Here is a 17,500-nt window from a genome sequence, read left to right as displayed (position 1 = left end):
CCACATTTGGTTCCCAATGAGACGTCTAACACTACATTGCCCAGCATTAAGGAGGTTCGACCCGATTTCCGTATGACCAGTTTTCCCATGTGACCTTCTGAAAAACCAGACAGGGGACTGGCACCAATTTTCTTTGAGGTCTCTGTCTGTTAAAGCCAAAAAAAAATTAATATTTTACATGCATCCAAAAGTTAATTAGTTCTTACACATGAACATTTTCCAATTTTTAAGATTTTTTTTAAATTTACAAATAAAAATTATTCACATTTGACTTTATAATACCTCTTCAATTTTTTCCATTAAGATAAAGTTTCTTTTTTCTCTGTTCTAAAATATAGCACATAATATGACAAAACTTAAAATAATTCTGGGAAATTCTTTGAGATGAAATAATGACTTTTCCATTATTACAGCTGTTTGTTTAGTGATCTCAGTTTAAACCCTTTGACAGACAGACAGCCAGTGCAAGATTTACGTTATTTCCTACCTGGTCCTTGTTACTGTTTTTGGCATCCTCTTCCTTCCCATAACTAGCAGGTACCCCTGGCATGACGTCAGGAAACTGGACAAACACCATCTGGTTTGGATCTTCACAAAAAACAAGGAAACACAATAAATGTATTACAGTGTACCTATGCAGATTGAAATTTTTTCCTCTAAACCTTACAGCTATAAATTGACTGTATTTTTCAGTAAAAGATTGACCTATCTTTGAACTCTTCATAGAATCATTCATATATCTACACATACAATATATTAATCAAACCAAGCTTTAAATTGATGGATCCTCCCCCAACTCACCCCCGCTAGTCAATGTAGAGAACATGTGTTGACAGGATTCCTGGTCTAGCTTGGCCTTGGATGGAATTTTAACAGATGTATCCACCTTGGCCTTAACTCCTTCTGTCATCTCCACATCAACTGAATCTGCTTCAACTTTAAAATAATGTTTTAAAAGTATATTTTTAATATGTGCAGATTAAAAAATAATTTCTAGCATATAGCCTGATATTTTTTTAAGTCCAGATGAGAGCTAGCAATCATTGTTCATGCATTGTTAAAATTTGTTACACCAACCAATCAACTTTAGGGGAAGACAAAATATATGTGTTTAAATTAAAATATTCATTTTGTCTCATTATTTTTAACCAAAACGATTTAACAGAGAAGCAACAGACCAGTAAAGAATGATAATACTTTAGTTGGTCAGTAGAATATCAAACTTGTTTCTTCTAATAAAGACAAAATGCTTGTCTCTGACTGAATGAGAAGTTCACAAAAATCACTGAACATGAACATTGAACCCTCAGATAGATGTTCATTTCACATCGTGCAAAGGCTGAATATTCACTGGAATAACAGCTGATCTAGGATGTTTAATATAAACCTGAAACAAGAGGCCCATGGGCCACATCGCTCACCTGAGTAACTTGGGTGATGAATTTCTTTACCAGATTTCCCCTTGATTTAGATATTGTATATAAAAATTTAGGTGTGGAGTCGTGCCCCCCTTTCCCTTTTATGATTTTAATACTTTAAAATCTACACTACCCCAGGATGCTTCCACAATGCAGCTTTCCTGGCCTAAAGGTTTTTGAGAAAAAGATTCTTAAAAGATTTTTCCTAAATATATTTAATATGTAAAACTTGGGATTCCTTTTTGTGGCCCCGCCCTACCCCCGGGGGTCATGATTTTAACAATTTAATACCTACACTACCCAAGGATGCTTCCATATAAGTTTCAGCTTTCCTGGTCCAGTGGTTCTTGAGAAGAAGATTTTTAAAGATTTGTTCTATACAGTTCTATGTAAAACTTGGATTCCCTATTGTGGCCCCGCCCTACCCCCGGGGGTCATGATTTTAACAATTTAATATTTACACTACCCCAGGATGCTTCCATATAAGTTTCAGCTTTTCTGGCCCAGTGGTTCTTGAGAAGAAGATTTTTAAAGATTTGTTCTATATATTTCTATGTAAAACTTGGATTCCCTATTGTGGCCCTGCCCGACCCCCGGGGGTCATGATTTTAACAATTTAATATGTACACTACACAAGGATGCTTCCACATAAGTTTCAGCTTTCCTGGCCCAGTGGTTCTTGAGAAGAAGATTTTTTAATGACCCCACCCTATTTTTGTCTTTTCTTAATTATCTCCCCTTGTGAGGGGACTTGATTTTTTAACAATTTAAACCCCCCACACACAAGGATGCTTTGTACCAAGTTTGGTTAAAATCCTGGCCCATTGGTTCTTGAGAAGAAGTTTTTAAAATGTGAAATATTTCAGTAAAACTTGGACGGACGGACCCCGACGGACGACGGGGTCAAAATGTGATCAGAAAAGCTCACTTGAGCCTTCGACTCAGGTGAGCTAAAAATTACCGGGTACTGAACAAATGCATCAATCACAAAATTAGTTTTCAAATCATAAAATATTTGACCAGACAAAAATTAGACCTAAATGGACAGAAAACTTCTAATAAATATTCAGTAGAACCACTATATTTTCATTGATTCACAGGTACTTGATTTTGTGGTTGAATGAGATATGTATATAAAAAAATTAGGAATATGTGGAGGATATGAATTTGTTAATCTCTATATTTTGAATCAAATGAAAGAACTAGTATAAATTCTACAATGATTTTATGGTATATCACAAATGTCTTACTTAGGAGAAAATAGACAAAACCCACATATAAATCAAATCTGACATTTTTGTGTAATAAGAATGTCTCTGTTCTTTTGATGATCTCAACACAATGACATCATTTGTAAGTAAGAACAGATTTTTCTCTAACATCTTTGCAAAAGCAGAGCGTTCACTAGAACACACGCTGATCGAGGATGTATCAAGAATATACCTAGTAGGTATCTCATATGTACTTATTTCATGATTGAAGTTAACAGTACTGATGCATCCTAAATTCCATTCAATTCAAATCAACAGCCTGGATTATTCTTAAAACTGTTGACACAGAGATACATATGGGATTACACAACTGTAAAACAGATCTTACTTTTTACAGCAGGTTTGATGTCCTCTACAATATACAGAGGTAAGTGGACTGGTGCCATGCCCTTGTCCTCAGAAAGGGGACCAGCAATAAACTGAAGTGGAAATAGAAGTAAAAAAATATCAAAATTGTAAAATGTAAAATCATCAAAAACTCCAATGTCACTTAAATGTATCCCAGTAAATCGAATATAAATGTATAAGAAAGCTTTTCATAAAACAGTCTCCTTTTTCTTTATTATACGTACATCATCTTTCAGGAGATAGTCTAGGACTTGCTTTGACTCTTCATCTGTCCTCTCTTTCTTTACACCCGTCTTAGATCCACCACCTGAGGACCCTCCCCCTCCCCCACCAGATCTAGGCCCGGACCCTCCATAACTCTCAAACACTGAAGGACCTGCACAAAAGAAGTACATGTAAAACAACTTGGAAATTGTGCGTGGTTTTTGTCAGAATTTCACTGAAAATATTTGTTGTAACTTGAATATAAAGAATAAATCCTGTTTATTCATCCCAATAATTGTCAAAGTCCTCACTGACACCCTTCCCTGTAACTCTCAAATTTTTCAAACAAACAAGCTCAACTGAGAGTTTATAACTGTACAACAATAAGTAAGTAAATTTTACATGTTTATCAATGGCCTTAAAATTTTTCATCAATATTTTCTGGATTTGCTTTTATATTCATAAATATTGTATTCACTTTACATAAAATTAAAGAGTAAGAAGACCAGTTCTCTACACATATCATTTTATAGGAGTCTATTAAACAATGTTTTACTAACCTTTAGCCATCTTCTCTGTTGGGCCCTGTTCAAAGATGGAGTGGGACTGAATGACATCCTGGCCCCGCCCCCTCCCTCTCCCTCGGCCACGACCTCGACCTCTCCCTCGCTCATCTCTCCCTCCAGATTTCTCTGGTTTCTGTTTCCCTTCCTGCTTCCTTTCTCCTTTTTCTTCAGTTCTATAAATTACTAGTATGTATTAGTTAGTACTTAGAAAATCAAACCAGACATACAAGAAACATATATAACAAAGAAATCTTTGAAAAGAATTCTAGCGGTAAAATGAACTTTTATCACCCAATTAAAATCTGTTAGAGAGAGATTACATACAGTGGAACTCTGTTATCTTGAACAATGATATTTTGAATACTGTAAAACGAGAACATTTGGCGCATACTTATTTTAGCGCAAACGCAAGTGGGAATGCATTATCGGAAATAAATATTAGCACTTGCACTTGTCATTAGAAAATATAAATGTGATATTGTTTTTTATTTATCCACGCCCCTACATGTGTTTTGACTTTTTGGTTAGTTGAGCACGGAAACACAATAGCACTCCTGTACATAAGTATACATTTGTCAACTTAACCGTAGTTTTACAATCACATGGATGTGGCAAAATGTTAAATTTTATTTTAATTTTAAAAGAGATGGAGTATTTACACATTTTATTCACATTAAAAGAATGCATGCATGGAAAGAATTTACTTGGATAAACGATAATCATAATCAGGTATTGTCTGCAAGCTCAATCGCCATGCTTGATTGCATTGTTTACCTTGAGGCAATAAATGATTGACATGCCAAGAAGCCAAACTTTGAAGGTGCTTATGATCATAATTATCAGGTAACAGCTAACAATAGTTTAATTAAATTATAATTTGGCAGAACTTTCTCAATCAATCCTTCCATGTACAGTGCTAGTGTGTATATATAAAATCCAACGACCCTTTGACAATACGTAGTCACGCGTTCCGGTTTACACGTACTTAAGTGAAAGCTTTGAACACACACAAAAAATGATATTTAGAAATCTGTTAGCGCACAAAAAATTTTAGTCTTCAGAGGCTCTTGCGCCAAAGGCGCTAAAATTAGTAGTGCGCCAAATATTCTCGTTTTACAGTATGTTGGATACGTTGAAATAATTTGGAAGTCCCATCCACTTATTTTCCAAATACTTTACCCCTGATAGCTCAAATCCTCGGATAGATCAAAGCTTTTTCTTAGTCCCATCAAGTTCAAGATAACCATGTTTGACTTAATATAAATAGCTTATTTTCACCGACTTTAGAAAAACCTTGATTTTTGCCATGTATCTTGTTAATAAAAGTTAACATACTTGTCAGCACTTTTATCTCTCCTAACAGGGATGTTGGGAGTAAAAACTTTCTTTGGAACCCCTCCTAGTGTAAGGTCTCTTGGCTTCCCTATTGAAGGCAGTCTGCAATAAAAAAGTAATCATTCTGTTGATAATTGTTACCGTGATTAGGACTTCGCTTTTTAAATTATTTTAAAACCATAACCCTGAAGATTTTGCTAAATTGAGACTATCATCCAACTCAAATTAACTTGAAAATAAAATTTGTCATTGTGATATAATGCAATGCTGGTAATTCTAAAGCATACCTAGCCCCTCTCCCCGAGGGCAGTCCCCTTCTGCTGATGAGGCCCCGGGGTAAGTCCTTTGAGGAATTGCCCTCTGCCATTTTTGTGATTTACATCATTTGAAGAATTAAAAATATCAGCTGCTTTTCAGAGACTTTTCAGTCTGCTTCAGATTTGGTTCAATTCTAGTGGAATCTGAAAGAAAAAAAATCATGTCTTTAAATGCCAAAGGCCACAAAATATGCTAAACAGTCTGTAGTTTTGTATTTGGAATTCAAGTTATCTAACTGTAGACCATGTTTGCCAGTGTTGCCCAATTATCATCTGCCCACATGCAAATGCAAGTATTTTTGACTTTGGATAACATCGTTCACAATGAGTGCCATGACATACCTTTAGGAACTCTTATGAAATCAAATCATGTTTTTTTTAAATTCAAATATTAAACCCACTTTTGTTTCTCAATGTTACCTACCTATAAAACGTTTTCCTTAGACCCTGAAGTGTCAATGCTGTGACAAACTGACAATAAGGACATTACAGGTAACGTGAACCACTTCCCAAATTAGTAAAGTTTGGCTCACAAACAATATGACAATTGACAGCAGTCCACTTAAAATTCATATATCATAAAAAGGCTTCTTAAAGCTTACTTTTCAAAAAATGATCCCGTAGCTACTCTCAACTACACATGATGCAAGTTCTACACAATGAATGTGAATGATCAATGCAAGTCCGCATTTCCTCTATGCACCCATTTCCACTCACAACTTTCGCGTTTAGACTAGTGTACATTGACTAAGATATTTTTTCAACATTTATATATTATCAAACGTGAAATAAACAATAAACTTAAGATAATTAAAATAAAACTCAACGAACAGCCTCAACAGGCCTCGTGAGCCGTTTTGGTGCTTTCCTTCTCGTGGCTGAATTCAACCAATCAAAACCTGCGTTACATCAATCTGCAAATTGAAAAAATAAAATCGGATAAAATTGAAAACGCGCAATATAATTTTTCAATTTACTATTTGACTTATCTTCTACATTCGATTAAAAATTAGTTTTTGAAAATATCATGCTGAAATATACTAAAGAATCAAAGTTGACTTGCTTCCTTGTACAATATTTTATTTTAATGTGATGGACATGAACATTTTACTTTCTCAAAATAATAGTATATTATACAAAAAAAAAAAAAAAAGAAAAAGAAATAGAAGATATTCCATTTTCCCCCCCATAGGATATGAAAATTATTCCACAAGTTTATTTTTGGTTGTAAAAGTATGGGTGGGGGGTGTCCAAATTCTTTCAGTTCAGTAACAAATTTTTCACTCAAACACTACTTTACCCTTATTTTATCGATACATGTACTGCAACCAAAAGTGGAAGGGGTTGGGGGTGAGGGTGCTTTCAATTAACATTTTCTATAGTAAAAATTATGTTTTACTATAGAAATGTTCTGATGCTACGTCCCTGTATGACCGATAAATAACAATTTAGTAAACTTTGGCAGTTGTAGTCTATGTAATGACTGTTTATTCACTCCTGCTGTCATGTAGTTTCTTTATAACATTCTCTGTGCGAGGTTTGTAAATCTGGAATTTGCTCCATGGTTATTGAGACATCAGTGATTGAGGTACACAAGTTTAGCTGCAGTTGATTTTGTAACAACAGCTTTCTACATACCGGTATCACAGTCTTCAAAAACAAAAGGGAAGTATGTAGCTAGTATTAAATTTATTATTCACACCAAGTCTCTCATCAGGGTCATTCCTGGAGCAATGATTCACAGTCAGTACATATAATGATTTGATTACGATGATTCACACATATAAAACCTGTGTCTATAAGCACTAGGATACCCACTTGATTACATGGTGAATCTTTCTCCCTAAAATTAAAAAAAGAAATTTTTCAAAAAAGTGACATTGGAATGGTTTCTTAATTGCATGCATTTATACCTTGATAAATTTTGTTAATTTTTTTTTTAATTATACAAGAAAACAAATGAATTAAGCTTAGCATTCATTTTGCTTTACTGTATATATGTGCGTGTGATATATTGACATGTTACCTGTGATAGGGTGATTTATTTCATATATTAATTATTATATTTCAGGATTAAATTAATTCAGTTGAATTATGATATTTATTTCTTTTCAGCATTTCATTTATTGAATAAATCCACATGGAATTATTTACATCAATCTGTGTTCATTGTGTTATTTATAGATGTATGACATCACAGTGGTCATTTTAACCCCTGTCCCTTTTCTATTTATATCTTGTGTAGTGTCAGGGCCAACTTGGATTTCATTGGTTGGTTAGTTTCCCTCTCTTTTGGTTTTTAGCTTAGTTAATTACTTTTGTTTGAGATCTTGGTCTGACCAGCAGACATTGGTTTTGTTTATATGTTTGTCCATTTTCTATGTTGACTGAAATTACGACCATGACCAAGACTGGACAGAATGTAAGTTTACTTTTACTAATTTCATTATCTCTATATAATTGTTTATCTATTTAATTCCTAAATATTAATATTCTAATATGAAGTATGAAGATTCAGTCTTTGTGATTATTTTATGAGTGTGTAAATAATGAAAGTAATGATTTCATACATCAGTGTATTGTATATTTTTGAGAGCAAAATAGTAAAGTTGTGTTTTATTTATATACAGCTAGATCACTGAGTTATAGATCATTCATCATTTGTAATTGGAGAATGGCTCTATATCACATATAGGTATGATATATATATATTTTGAATATTGTCATTATAATTATATTATTCTGGAAAAGTTCAGTATTATTGATCTGATTGTTTCATCTATAAATTCCAGTATTTATACTCTGTACATATTATTGATTAAGAAAGACAACTCTTAATGTTTTATCCATGAGCACAATTTAAGGGAAATAACTCTCATTTTGACCGTGCTATCTGGCAAGTGATCTACATGTATGTATTGTTATCAAATATTTATTATTGTTTATATATTTCAGAGCTGTGATAATACTGATTGAATATACATTTATCCACATCTACAACATGGTGTTTGTGTTAATTTACTTATAAAACGAACCCCATTTCATTACCTAGCGTTATAAGAGTGATGTCGTTTGGCAGAATGTGTTCCATTTCTCTCAGCACAGTGTCCGGGTTCCTCTCCTGCCTAAAATTGACCTTCACCTGCCCCGCCCTTATCTTCTTCTCCGTCTCATCTTCACATTAAAATAAAGAGACTCAATAACTATCTGTGTCAAACTTCAAGGAACAGATTATAAAATTATAAATAGAACTTCTTCAGTGATCAAGGATACTGTAAACGCTTATAGATAAGCAATATTAAAGATTTATCGCAATCCCCTCATTCAGCTGATCAGCACAATAAAAATGGCATATTTGAATCTTCAGAATGATGAGAATTGTTTTAAATCATGCCTTAGCATGTACATAAAGTAGCAAATATGAAGAAGAGCCAAAGGCAGTAATACTTAATTGCTGCTAAATAAATAGTACATGTATAGGTACAGTATCTAATCAAAAGAGGATGTGCAGTTTGAAAGCTTAATGAAGTCAATGTTTTACAAGTTGTTGTATTATACATGTATAAATTTACCTTGGTTTTTGAAGACGTTGATTCTGTTACAGACATTTGACAGTTTTAGCCCTGGGGAGAGGGGGAGGGAGGTGATGGGGGAATTCCTGAACAGGATGTTGACCTCGAGGTCAGACAGTACCGCTAGTGTCTCTACATTCTGAATGTAGAACACGTCCGTCCACCTCAACGCCTGCTCCAGTCCTACTTCTGTTAGGGAATATCATTTGTTTTCGTTTTGAAAATAAAAAGCAAACAAAAGATTTGCAACAATAAAATCATATAACAGTGAAATGAAAATGTTCCAAAGATTAATCTACATGATGCATACAGTGTATAAATTCTTTAAATATTTCAAAACATAAGATTTTAAACAAAAAACAGCCATATTTAAACTTGTGTCCATCAATGACTAACCTCCATGAACAAGTTTAACTACTTCCTCTGCTATTGTTTTCTGGGATCTTCTTAATTCTGGTTTGTCCTATAATAAAAAGAGGATATTATTTAGAAAAACGACAAAACAATATACCCTGTAGTTAGTTAAAGACTTGTATTCTTTTCGAATTTTATTTCAAACATGTGCACAGTACAGGATCCTGATTGTTCTTGATCAGAAATGTGTCAACTGTTTCACCATTTTTCTTTCCTACCCACCCTCTGGTCAGCTGAAGATTCCAAAAATGTCCTTAAAACCTATCTCTATTCACTCTATTTCTTCCCACCCTCTGCTCTGCAAGACATCTCTATATCATCTTTATTTTTTTTTCAGAATAGTAAGTTGGCTCTATTTTTTACCCACCCTCAGGTCAGCTAAGCAGTCCTGGATCTCATTCTTTGTCAGGAAGGTAAACAACTTGAGGTAAGTCTCTACATCAGAATCAGGAAGGTTGACAAAATGCTGAAAATAATACACATTTAATAAAGAATTTATCGTCAAAGCAACTTCGTTACTAAAGCTACTCCATTATTTGAATAAACAGTGTATCATTGACATTGTGTTTTTTTTCCAAAGCAGTATCAATTTGATTTATAAAATGTTCTGTTGGAATACAGTGTATATGAAACTAAAGATTTTACTTGGTACAGGTGGAATGGTGTTGTCTTGTCTGGATTTAACCACATTGAGTTGTTGGCACTTTTCCCTAATTTCTCTCCTCCAGATGTTGTCAATAATGGCACCATTAGTCCTGTAATACAGAGTGACAAAATAACACACATATTTCACCCTTTCCTACTAATAACTGCTATAAAACATCTGTAATCTGGCACAGTATCCATGAATGTCCAGATGGACTTATGAAGTGTAAATAGTACTCACCAAAGAAAAGTCTCTTGTGTATCTTGGTGAGGAATTCATAACCAGACACAATGTTCCCTAGCTGATCACTTCCCCCCACCTACACAAATAACATTCATATCATGTATAAAAATAACAGCTGTCTAAAATTTCATTTCATTTGAAGGTGTTTGGTATCAAGAAACAGGTTTATGCAGCAGTTCAAAAATATATGCATTACATACCAGTATCTATTATTCCATACTGCTGCAAATAACATCAGACTGGGTAATGTTTGCACAGGTAAAATTATATGATCATTAAAGGTACACTGTAGTTCTTACATGAACTACTCTATTTGTAAATATGGAACATCTGATAGGTACCTGGAATACCTAACCAGTACATAATTCTCATACAGGTTAAAGTCAGTCACAGGACTGATAGGTAAGACTTACCTGTACAGTACAGTTATAGTTATCATACAGGTGAAGCCCGTCACAGGCCTGGAACACCTGATAGGTAAGACTTACCTGTACAGTACAGTTATAGTTATCATACAAATGAAGCCAGTCACAGGCCTGGAACACCTGATAGGTAAGACTTACCTGTACAGTACAGTTATAGTTATTATACAGGTGAAGCCCGTCACAGGCCTGGAACACCTGATAGGTAAGACTTACCTGTACAGTACAGTTATAGTTATCATACAGGTGAAGCCCGTCACAGGCCTGGAACACCTGATAGGTAAGACTTACCTGTACATTACAGTTATAGTTATCATACAGGTGAAGCCAGTCACAGGCCTGGAACACCTGATAGGTAAGACTTACCTGGACAGTACAGTTATAGTTATCATACAGGTGAAGCCAATCACAGGCCTGGAACATCTGATAGGTAAGACTTACCTGTACAGTACAGTTATCATACAGGTGAAGCCAATCACAGGCCTGGAACACCTGATAGGTAAGACTTACCTGTACAGTACAGTTATAGATATCATACAGATGTAGCCACTCACAGGCCTGGAACACCTGATAGGTAAGTCTTACCTGTACAGTACAGTTATAGTTATCATACAGGTGTAGCCAGTCACAAGCCCGGAACATCTGATAGGTAAGTCTTACCTGTACAGTACACAGTCACAGGCCTGGAACACCTGATAGGTAAGACTTACCTGTACAGTACAGTTATAGTTATCATACAGGTGAAGCCAGTCACAGGCCTGGAACACCTGATAGGTAAGTCTTACCTGTACAGTACAGTTATAGTTATCATACAGGTGAAGCCAATCACAGGCCTGGAACACCTGATAGGTAAGACTTACCTGTACAGTACAGTTATAGTTATCATACAAATGAAGCCAGTCACAGGCCTGGAACACCTGATAGGTAAGACTTACCTGTACAATACAGTTATAGTTATCATACAGGTGTAGCCAGTCACAAGCCTGGAACACCTGATAGGTAAGTCTTACCTGTACAGTACAGTTATAGTTATCATACACGTGAAGCCAGTCACAGGCCTGGAACACCTGATAGGTAAGACTTACCTGTACAGTACAGTTATAGTTATCATACACGTGAAGCCAGTCACAGGCCTGGAACACCTGATAGGTAAGACTTACCTGTACAGTACAGTTATAGTTATCATACAGATGTAGCCAGTCACAGGCCTGGAACACCTGATATGTAAATTCTGTCAAACTCAGTCCTTCTTCTGATTCCATCCGTGCCTTCACACTGCAGAATTGGAGAGAAAAAACTTCATTATTTTCATATCATTTTTTATTATGCAAATATGCATTCTGACTACAGCTTTAAAATTTTCACAATTCACATTTTATCCTAGACAAGATAAAAAAACTGTTTCTGTTTTTCTTTAAATTGCCCATTTTATCTACTGGTAATACCAGTAATTGACTTGTTACCTGGACATGTGCATCATGCTGCCCACCCTAAACTTTCTGCCTAATGTTGATAAGAAATCTATCACACTCTGCTTGCTGTACCAATCAATGTTGTTCAAAATCCTGCATCACAAAAAAAATTTTCATAGTAAACAGTGCACATGAAATTAACTTAGGACAAAATCTTCATCACAAGAATTCCCTTCAGTGTTTCTCGCTGTTCTTACCTGACAGCTGGAAGCTCCCTGCCCTGGTTCCTCCAGAAGTACTGCTGGTGATTGGAGAATATTCTCTCTAGACTCTCAGTAATGGAGGCCGCATTTCTCTCCACGACCTCGGGCTTCATGGGGTTTCTGTCTTTAGCTCTCCCTGAGGGATCTCCGATCTGGGCTGTGGCCCCTCCCACCTACATCAGAAATGTTTATATAAATATTTTACACAACTTCTTACAAATACCAATAATTCAGTGACACAAAAAGTATTCAAGCTTGCAAAGCCTCATCCTTTAATGTTTGTGAATTGTACTTGTTTGTAAACTGGGTAACCTTGTATCAAAGAGGATTTGATCTTAGTTATATTTTATAACAAAGTTTTTCCTTCATCACAAATTTTATAAAACATGACTAATACACCTACAACACAAATTGTTTGGTGGCCAGCTCTCTGGCAGTGTAACAAAGCAATAATGGTCAGGAGATTCCCAATGTGTAAGCTGTCTGCTGTGGGATCAAACCCGCAATACACAGTCAATGGATGGCCTAGCTGTTTCTCCAATTCATGAATGCTGAAAGGATACAATAACAATGACTTATATACATTTACCTCCGAATAAAATAGCCAAGACTTAGGTGCATCTATGCATCTAATAGTTACAATAATTAGCATGAAATTGTACACAAAGAAATTTCTTGCACATTATATTATTTTCTAGAGAATGGAGAAGAAAACTTTTAACAGTTGTGTCCTATGGAATTATGAGCTATCATATATTAGTTATGATGATTATTACTTACTGTGTGGCTGGAAAAACGGAGTGAACAACTCCCCTTTCCTGCAGTTTGAGGACATTCCGTGGCGACACACTACAGTAGGATCTGTGTAAAGACACAATGGCTCTTTGGCACAGTCGCAAACTCAGCTTCGTTAATGCCATTTCACTCCTACAAGAATATTTACAGAAAATTATTCAAAAGAAATTTACTGAAAGTCTGCTAAGTTAAACCATAAAAACTACTGTCAATAACTGTGGTTAACATTACAGTAATATAAATATCACATACTCTACAAAATGCAAATACCAGCAAAGCGCCCCTGGTTCAAACTTGGGGATCGTTTCTATAAAAATTTTTATGGGGTGCTTAGACTAATTTAGAGGACACAATGATTTTGTGGCATCAATTTCCTGTAAATTAAATTAAATAAGGGGGCGCTTTGGCTAAATCTAAGGGGCACTTTGACCAAAGTAAAGTAAGTTATGGGTGCTTTAACAGGTAGGTCTTATTAGGGAAGCTTGCACTGGCTCCCAAACAAGTTTTTTTGTGTGTTTGTATATGTATCTAGACTACTTATAAAAAGATATATTCATTTTTCAAAGGAAAGTAATATAAATTACACTTACATCTTCGAAAAACATGAAATCAACATTCTAAGAGTGTCAACAAAGGAAATTCGGATAGTATTCAGGCCTACACATCATTGATCGAAGCAAATAAATGACAACAGGCCACTTCGTCATACACTTTCTTTCCTATAAAATGGTAACATAAAACTTGTGGTTCGGAGTTAAATATAAGAGCATTTCATTCGATAACTGTTGCTAAATTATTTTACGTGTGTCCCCATGGGCGCATCCATATTTGTAAACAGGACAAAATTACTAAATCGGATAAAATTGGAAAATGATTTCATGTATCACACTATGCACCAGTCAATAGCAATAGCAAAGGGTAAATTTAATACGAATTAGGATTTTGAAAACAGCTTAACTTAAAAAAAAAATCTCTTATTAATTTTTATCCCCCATAATCGAAGATTTGGGGGATAGATAGATTTTGCCCTATCCAGCTGTCCAATTTAACCCAAAACTTTTTAGTGGGTGGGGCTATTGCTTTCATATTTCAAAGGTGTTTTCCTTGTGACAAGACCTTTGTTCTTGTCAAAATTGTACAAAATACCACCAAATCTGACCTCTTTACCCTTGGAAGGAGAGGACGTTCTAAGTATTAAATACTTGTGTCCAATCCTTTTGTTGTAACATCTTAACAATAAAATATGTTCAAACCAATACCCTTGGAATTTGACCCACTTTTACGTCCAAAACTTTTTTGAATATTTAATGCTAGAGCCTTTGTATTTCAAATGAGTATTCATTGTGGCAAGCCCTTTCAATGGGTATAAATATTTTTGACCTTGACCTCAGAGTTGACCCACTTTTTAAAAAAATTGACCTTGACCTTCACTTTTGAAGGGTTAGTACACTGGGGCTTTCATATTTCACAGATATATTCTTCAATGTGACAAAAAAATCTTTAGACACCATCAATTTTGACCTTTTGACCTTGACTTTAGAGTTTGACTTGCATCTGAGATACTTCAACCCTAGACAGACGCTCTCATACAAGAGCATCAGTGTTTCAAAAACACATCTTGTTTACAAAGCAGAATTTGGTCCTGCTCTAAAACCTTTAACCTGGTCACTCATCAGGAAAATGTAGGTCAGGTCCAGCACTCGACGCAACTCTGCAAGTGTCTTTTCCTAGATGAATCATTGAGGCAAGTTTGGTTCATGTATGGGATACAGTTACTTGGTAATGGACCTGCTCCTAAAACTTTAACCCAATGTCGCAAGGTTGCTAAAGCATAAGATCAACTTGTTTTTGTTGAAGAGCTAAAAAGTGAACATTGAGATAGAAACAATAGTTGTCTTCCCCGTTTTTTTCTCCTGAAGCAATTCTTACTACAGGCAAGTCACCATCCACTCCTTCTGCAAGTTCTAATGGTATTACATTGTATTTGTATAATTTATTTGTGAAATATTTCAGAATTTAACAAGCAAAACAAAATAACATAATCACTGATTTTATTGAAAACAACAGAGCTATAACAAATGTTTGCCTAACTATACTGTGTATATACAGTGTAATTACTGCTATTGAAACAAAGGTATTGGCAATTCTCATATTCATCATATTGCAAACTTTGTTGACTCAAACATATTCAATAAATGACATTTAACAGTAGCTAAAAGTAGGCCAAAATGTTTCTCACCTTAAAATTTTCTGAAACTTTTTTAAATTTTGTTCCAAAATACAAAATCTCTCTTAGTTTATATAAATTATATAAGAAATTCAACCCAACATTTTTGCCCAAATGGTTTGAAATTTGAAATATCTATCCTATCTGTCCCATGAAAGAAGATGGTAAAATCAGACATTCAACATGACAATGATCCTTGTTTGAAAATACATAATACCATTTATGTGCGTGATATTGTTTTTAATATAAAGGTAATATTTTTGTTTCTAAAATTCAGTGATAGAAAATGTACATGATTACCAGTAGATATGAGTAAAATGTGATGGAAAAAACTAACAGATTTTGCTAGGTGTTTCAGGTAAAGAAAAATGGACCCATTATTAAATACATGGACTCAGCATTCTGGGAATGAATATACATGGGTTGTACATGTAAATGAAAACAACAGCAACCTGTAACACTGAATAACAAAGCCTGACACCTGAAATAGAAACTCAATAATAATGCAAGACTTATAAAACACCAGGTACATTAGACATGATGAACAAAAGACCCATTACTGCATGCTCATTTAACATCTTTGTACTCTTATAGAATAAATAAGGTCACAATTTACACATTTAACATTGTCGTAATAAACCTAACAATACATGAAACAATCATTACAATGTATAAATATTTTTGGTTGTGATAATTGTACAATTGATTCTTATTTGTGAAAAGTATTAAAGTATGTAATTTCAGTGCACTTATGCTGCACTTTCAATCCATTTTCATTAATAAATACTTTTTATAATCAACTAGAAAGTGCATAAGTGGAGCCATTTTTTAGGTAAAATTTCTTCCAATGATAAAAAAGTAAACACGTTTTAGTACTCCTTAAAAATGCAGATAGTTAAAGTTCAATACCACATTTATATTTAGTGTCAGTTACTTTTAGTAACACTTGTTTTATTGGTTTTTCTTGTTGACTACGTCTGAGTAGGAGGGTGGGGCACCGTAGCCTCCATACTGCTGTTGTTGGGGCATGTAGACATTGTGGGGGGCTGACGGGTTATAGTACGCAGATCCTGCAGCTTCCTGGGCCTTAGCATCTGTAAATAGAAGTCAACATAAAGAATTTACTTCCAAAGTTTGTTACAAAGAAATATTTGGTACCAGAAGTTACTCATGCAATTTACAACTTTTTTCATTAAAATATTTGTATTTATGAACCTTCATGTCTGTGATACAGGGCACAGTCATTTTCAGTATGAAGAAATTTGAAAAGTCAAGAGAAACTCTAACCTGCACTTGACTGGGGAGGGTAGCCATTTGTAGGTGGGGGTGGGGCTGTGGGCTCAATACCGGGGTAAGGGGGAGGAGATTCTGTCATGTACACCTGTTCAGCTGCAACAAAATAGGGCATCAACTATAATGGGATGTTTGTATTTTTACTAACTGAACAGAAAAACATTGACCTCCCATTGTTATCACAACTTAGGAGGCCAGGAGTTTGTTTTAAGACATAAAAACTACAGACAAATAGAATAAAGATGCAATATAGAGGTAACAAGGTTTTATAAACTTAAATCTTGCAAACACAGCAGAGGTGTCTGTAATACAAACCTGGGGGAGCTGTTGGGAATGCACCAAATGGAACCCAGCCATAGTTCCCGTACTGTGGGGTGTACATGGGGGGTGGGGCCTGGTAAACTGGGCCCTGTGGAGGGGTGTAGGGAGGAGGCTGCTGGGCCTGGTATCTGGAGGCTAAAAATGAAAGTAAAATAAAATTAGTTCATTTATTGAATCATTTTACATTTTTCATTTTAAATTTTTCAATGAATATTCATTTGTCTAACACTGGTACTCTTTCTAATAAGGCAATAAAAAGCACACATTTATCTTGTTGCAGTGTACTCGAATTTCATTAAAAATGGACTCAAACTCTAGGAAAAGTAGTATTTGGAGAACAAGAGGCCCATGGGCCACATCGCTCACCTGAGTACCAAGGGTAGGACTAGTATAAAATGTCTTTTTATTGTAAAGTTTAAATCCAAAAGTAGTC

At 34.9% G+C, this 17,500-nt stretch overlaps 3 protein-coding genes across 6 annotated transcripts in view; all 3 read right to left on the bottom strand.

The window, feature by feature from the left end:
* The window catches only part of LOC134277092 (DNA-directed RNA polymerase III subunit RPC4-like), a 7,216-nt gene extending 925 nt beyond the window's left edge, over window positions 1-6,291 (bottom strand). Inside the window, 9 exon segments of the mRNA XM_062759372.1 lie at window positions 1-146; window positions 488-588; window positions 802-936; window positions 3,018-3,108; window positions 3,262-3,413; window positions 3,802-3,980; window positions 5,143-5,244; window positions 5,430-5,603; window positions 6,062-6,291. The exon segment at window positions 1-146 is cut by the window's left edge and continues 10 nt beyond it. Of these exon segments, the coding sequence (XP_062615356.1) occupies window positions 1-146; window positions 488-588; window positions 802-936; window positions 3,018-3,108; window positions 3,262-3,413; window positions 3,802-3,980; window positions 5,143-5,244; window positions 5,430-5,509 (986 nt within the window). The 5' untranslated portion in view covers window positions 5,510-5,603; window positions 6,062-6,291.
* Window positions 6,292-6,924: 633 nt separating this feature from the next.
* LOC134277091 (tyrosine--tRNA ligase, mitochondrial-like) lies at window positions 6,925-14,015 on the bottom strand. Of its 4 annotated transcripts, none has more exons than XM_062759368.1 (14): window positions 13,817-14,015; window positions 13,212-13,358; window positions 12,835-12,982; window positions 12,426-12,604; window positions 12,220-12,321; window positions 11,974-12,031; window positions 11,542-11,598; window positions 10,332-10,410; window positions 10,091-10,200; window positions 9,813-9,911; window positions 9,428-9,494; window positions 9,032-9,220; window positions 8,508-8,633; window positions 6,925-7,302 (listed from the first exon to the last, which is right to left on the bottom strand). In XM_062759368.1, exons 1-14 carry the CDS (start codon window positions 13,840-13,842, stop codon window positions 7,265-7,267), a joined length of 1,425 nt encoding a protein of 474 aa, XP_062615352.1. In that variant the 5' UTR covers window positions 13,843-14,015; the 3' UTR covers window positions 6,925-7,264. The 4 variants fall into 4 exon arrangements, with proteins under 4 accessions (XP_062615352.1, XP_062615353.1, XP_062615354.1 ...); XM_062759369.1 differs by lacking the exon at window positions 11,542-11,598 and adding an exon at window positions 11,467-11,523; XM_062759370.1 differs by lacking the exon at window positions 11,542-11,598 and adding an exon at window positions 10,898-10,954.
* A 1,569-nt stretch (window positions 14,016-15,584) lies between these two features.
* The window catches only part of LOC134277101 (WW domain-binding protein 2-like), a 9,025-nt gene continuing 7,109 nt past the window's right edge, over window positions 15,585-17,500 (bottom strand). Inside the window, exons 5-7 of the mRNA XM_062759389.1 lie at window positions 17,062-17,202; window positions 16,741-16,842; window positions 15,585-16,547 (exon numbers count right to left, since the gene is read on the bottom strand). Coding sequence (XP_062615373.1) covers window positions 16,405-16,547; window positions 16,741-16,842; window positions 17,062-17,202 — 386 coding nt within the window. The 3' untranslated portion in view covers window positions 15,585-16,404. The remainder of the gene's footprint in view (window positions 16,548-16,740; window positions 16,843-17,061; window positions 17,203-17,500) is intronic.

Source organism: Saccostrea cucullata, unplaced genomic scaffold, assembly GCF_032062105.1.
Source record: "Saccostrea cucullata isolate Sc308-1 unplaced genomic scaffold, CSIRO_AGI_Scuc_v1 ctg564, whole genome shotgun sequence".
Classification (NCBI taxonomy): Eukaryota; Metazoa; Mollusca; class Bivalvia; order Ostreida; family Ostreidae; genus Saccostrea; species Saccostrea cuccullata.
The sequence above is the reverse complement of the archived record's forward strand: the minus strand, read 5'-3'. Positions and strand labels throughout refer to the sequence as shown.

Coding starts and splice junctions, on each gene's coding strand:
- LOC134277091 (XM_062759367.1), bottom strand. CDS start 13,842: ATGTTGATTTCATGTTTTTCGAAGAT. Junction 10,411..11,916: donor ACTATAACTGTACTGTACAG/GTAAGTCTTACC, acceptor TTATTTGTGTAG/GTGGGGGGAAGTGATCAGCT. Junction 9,912..10,090: donor CACCATTCCACCTGTACCAA/GTAAAATCTTTA, acceptor TATTATTTTCAG/CATTTTGTCAACCTTCCTGA.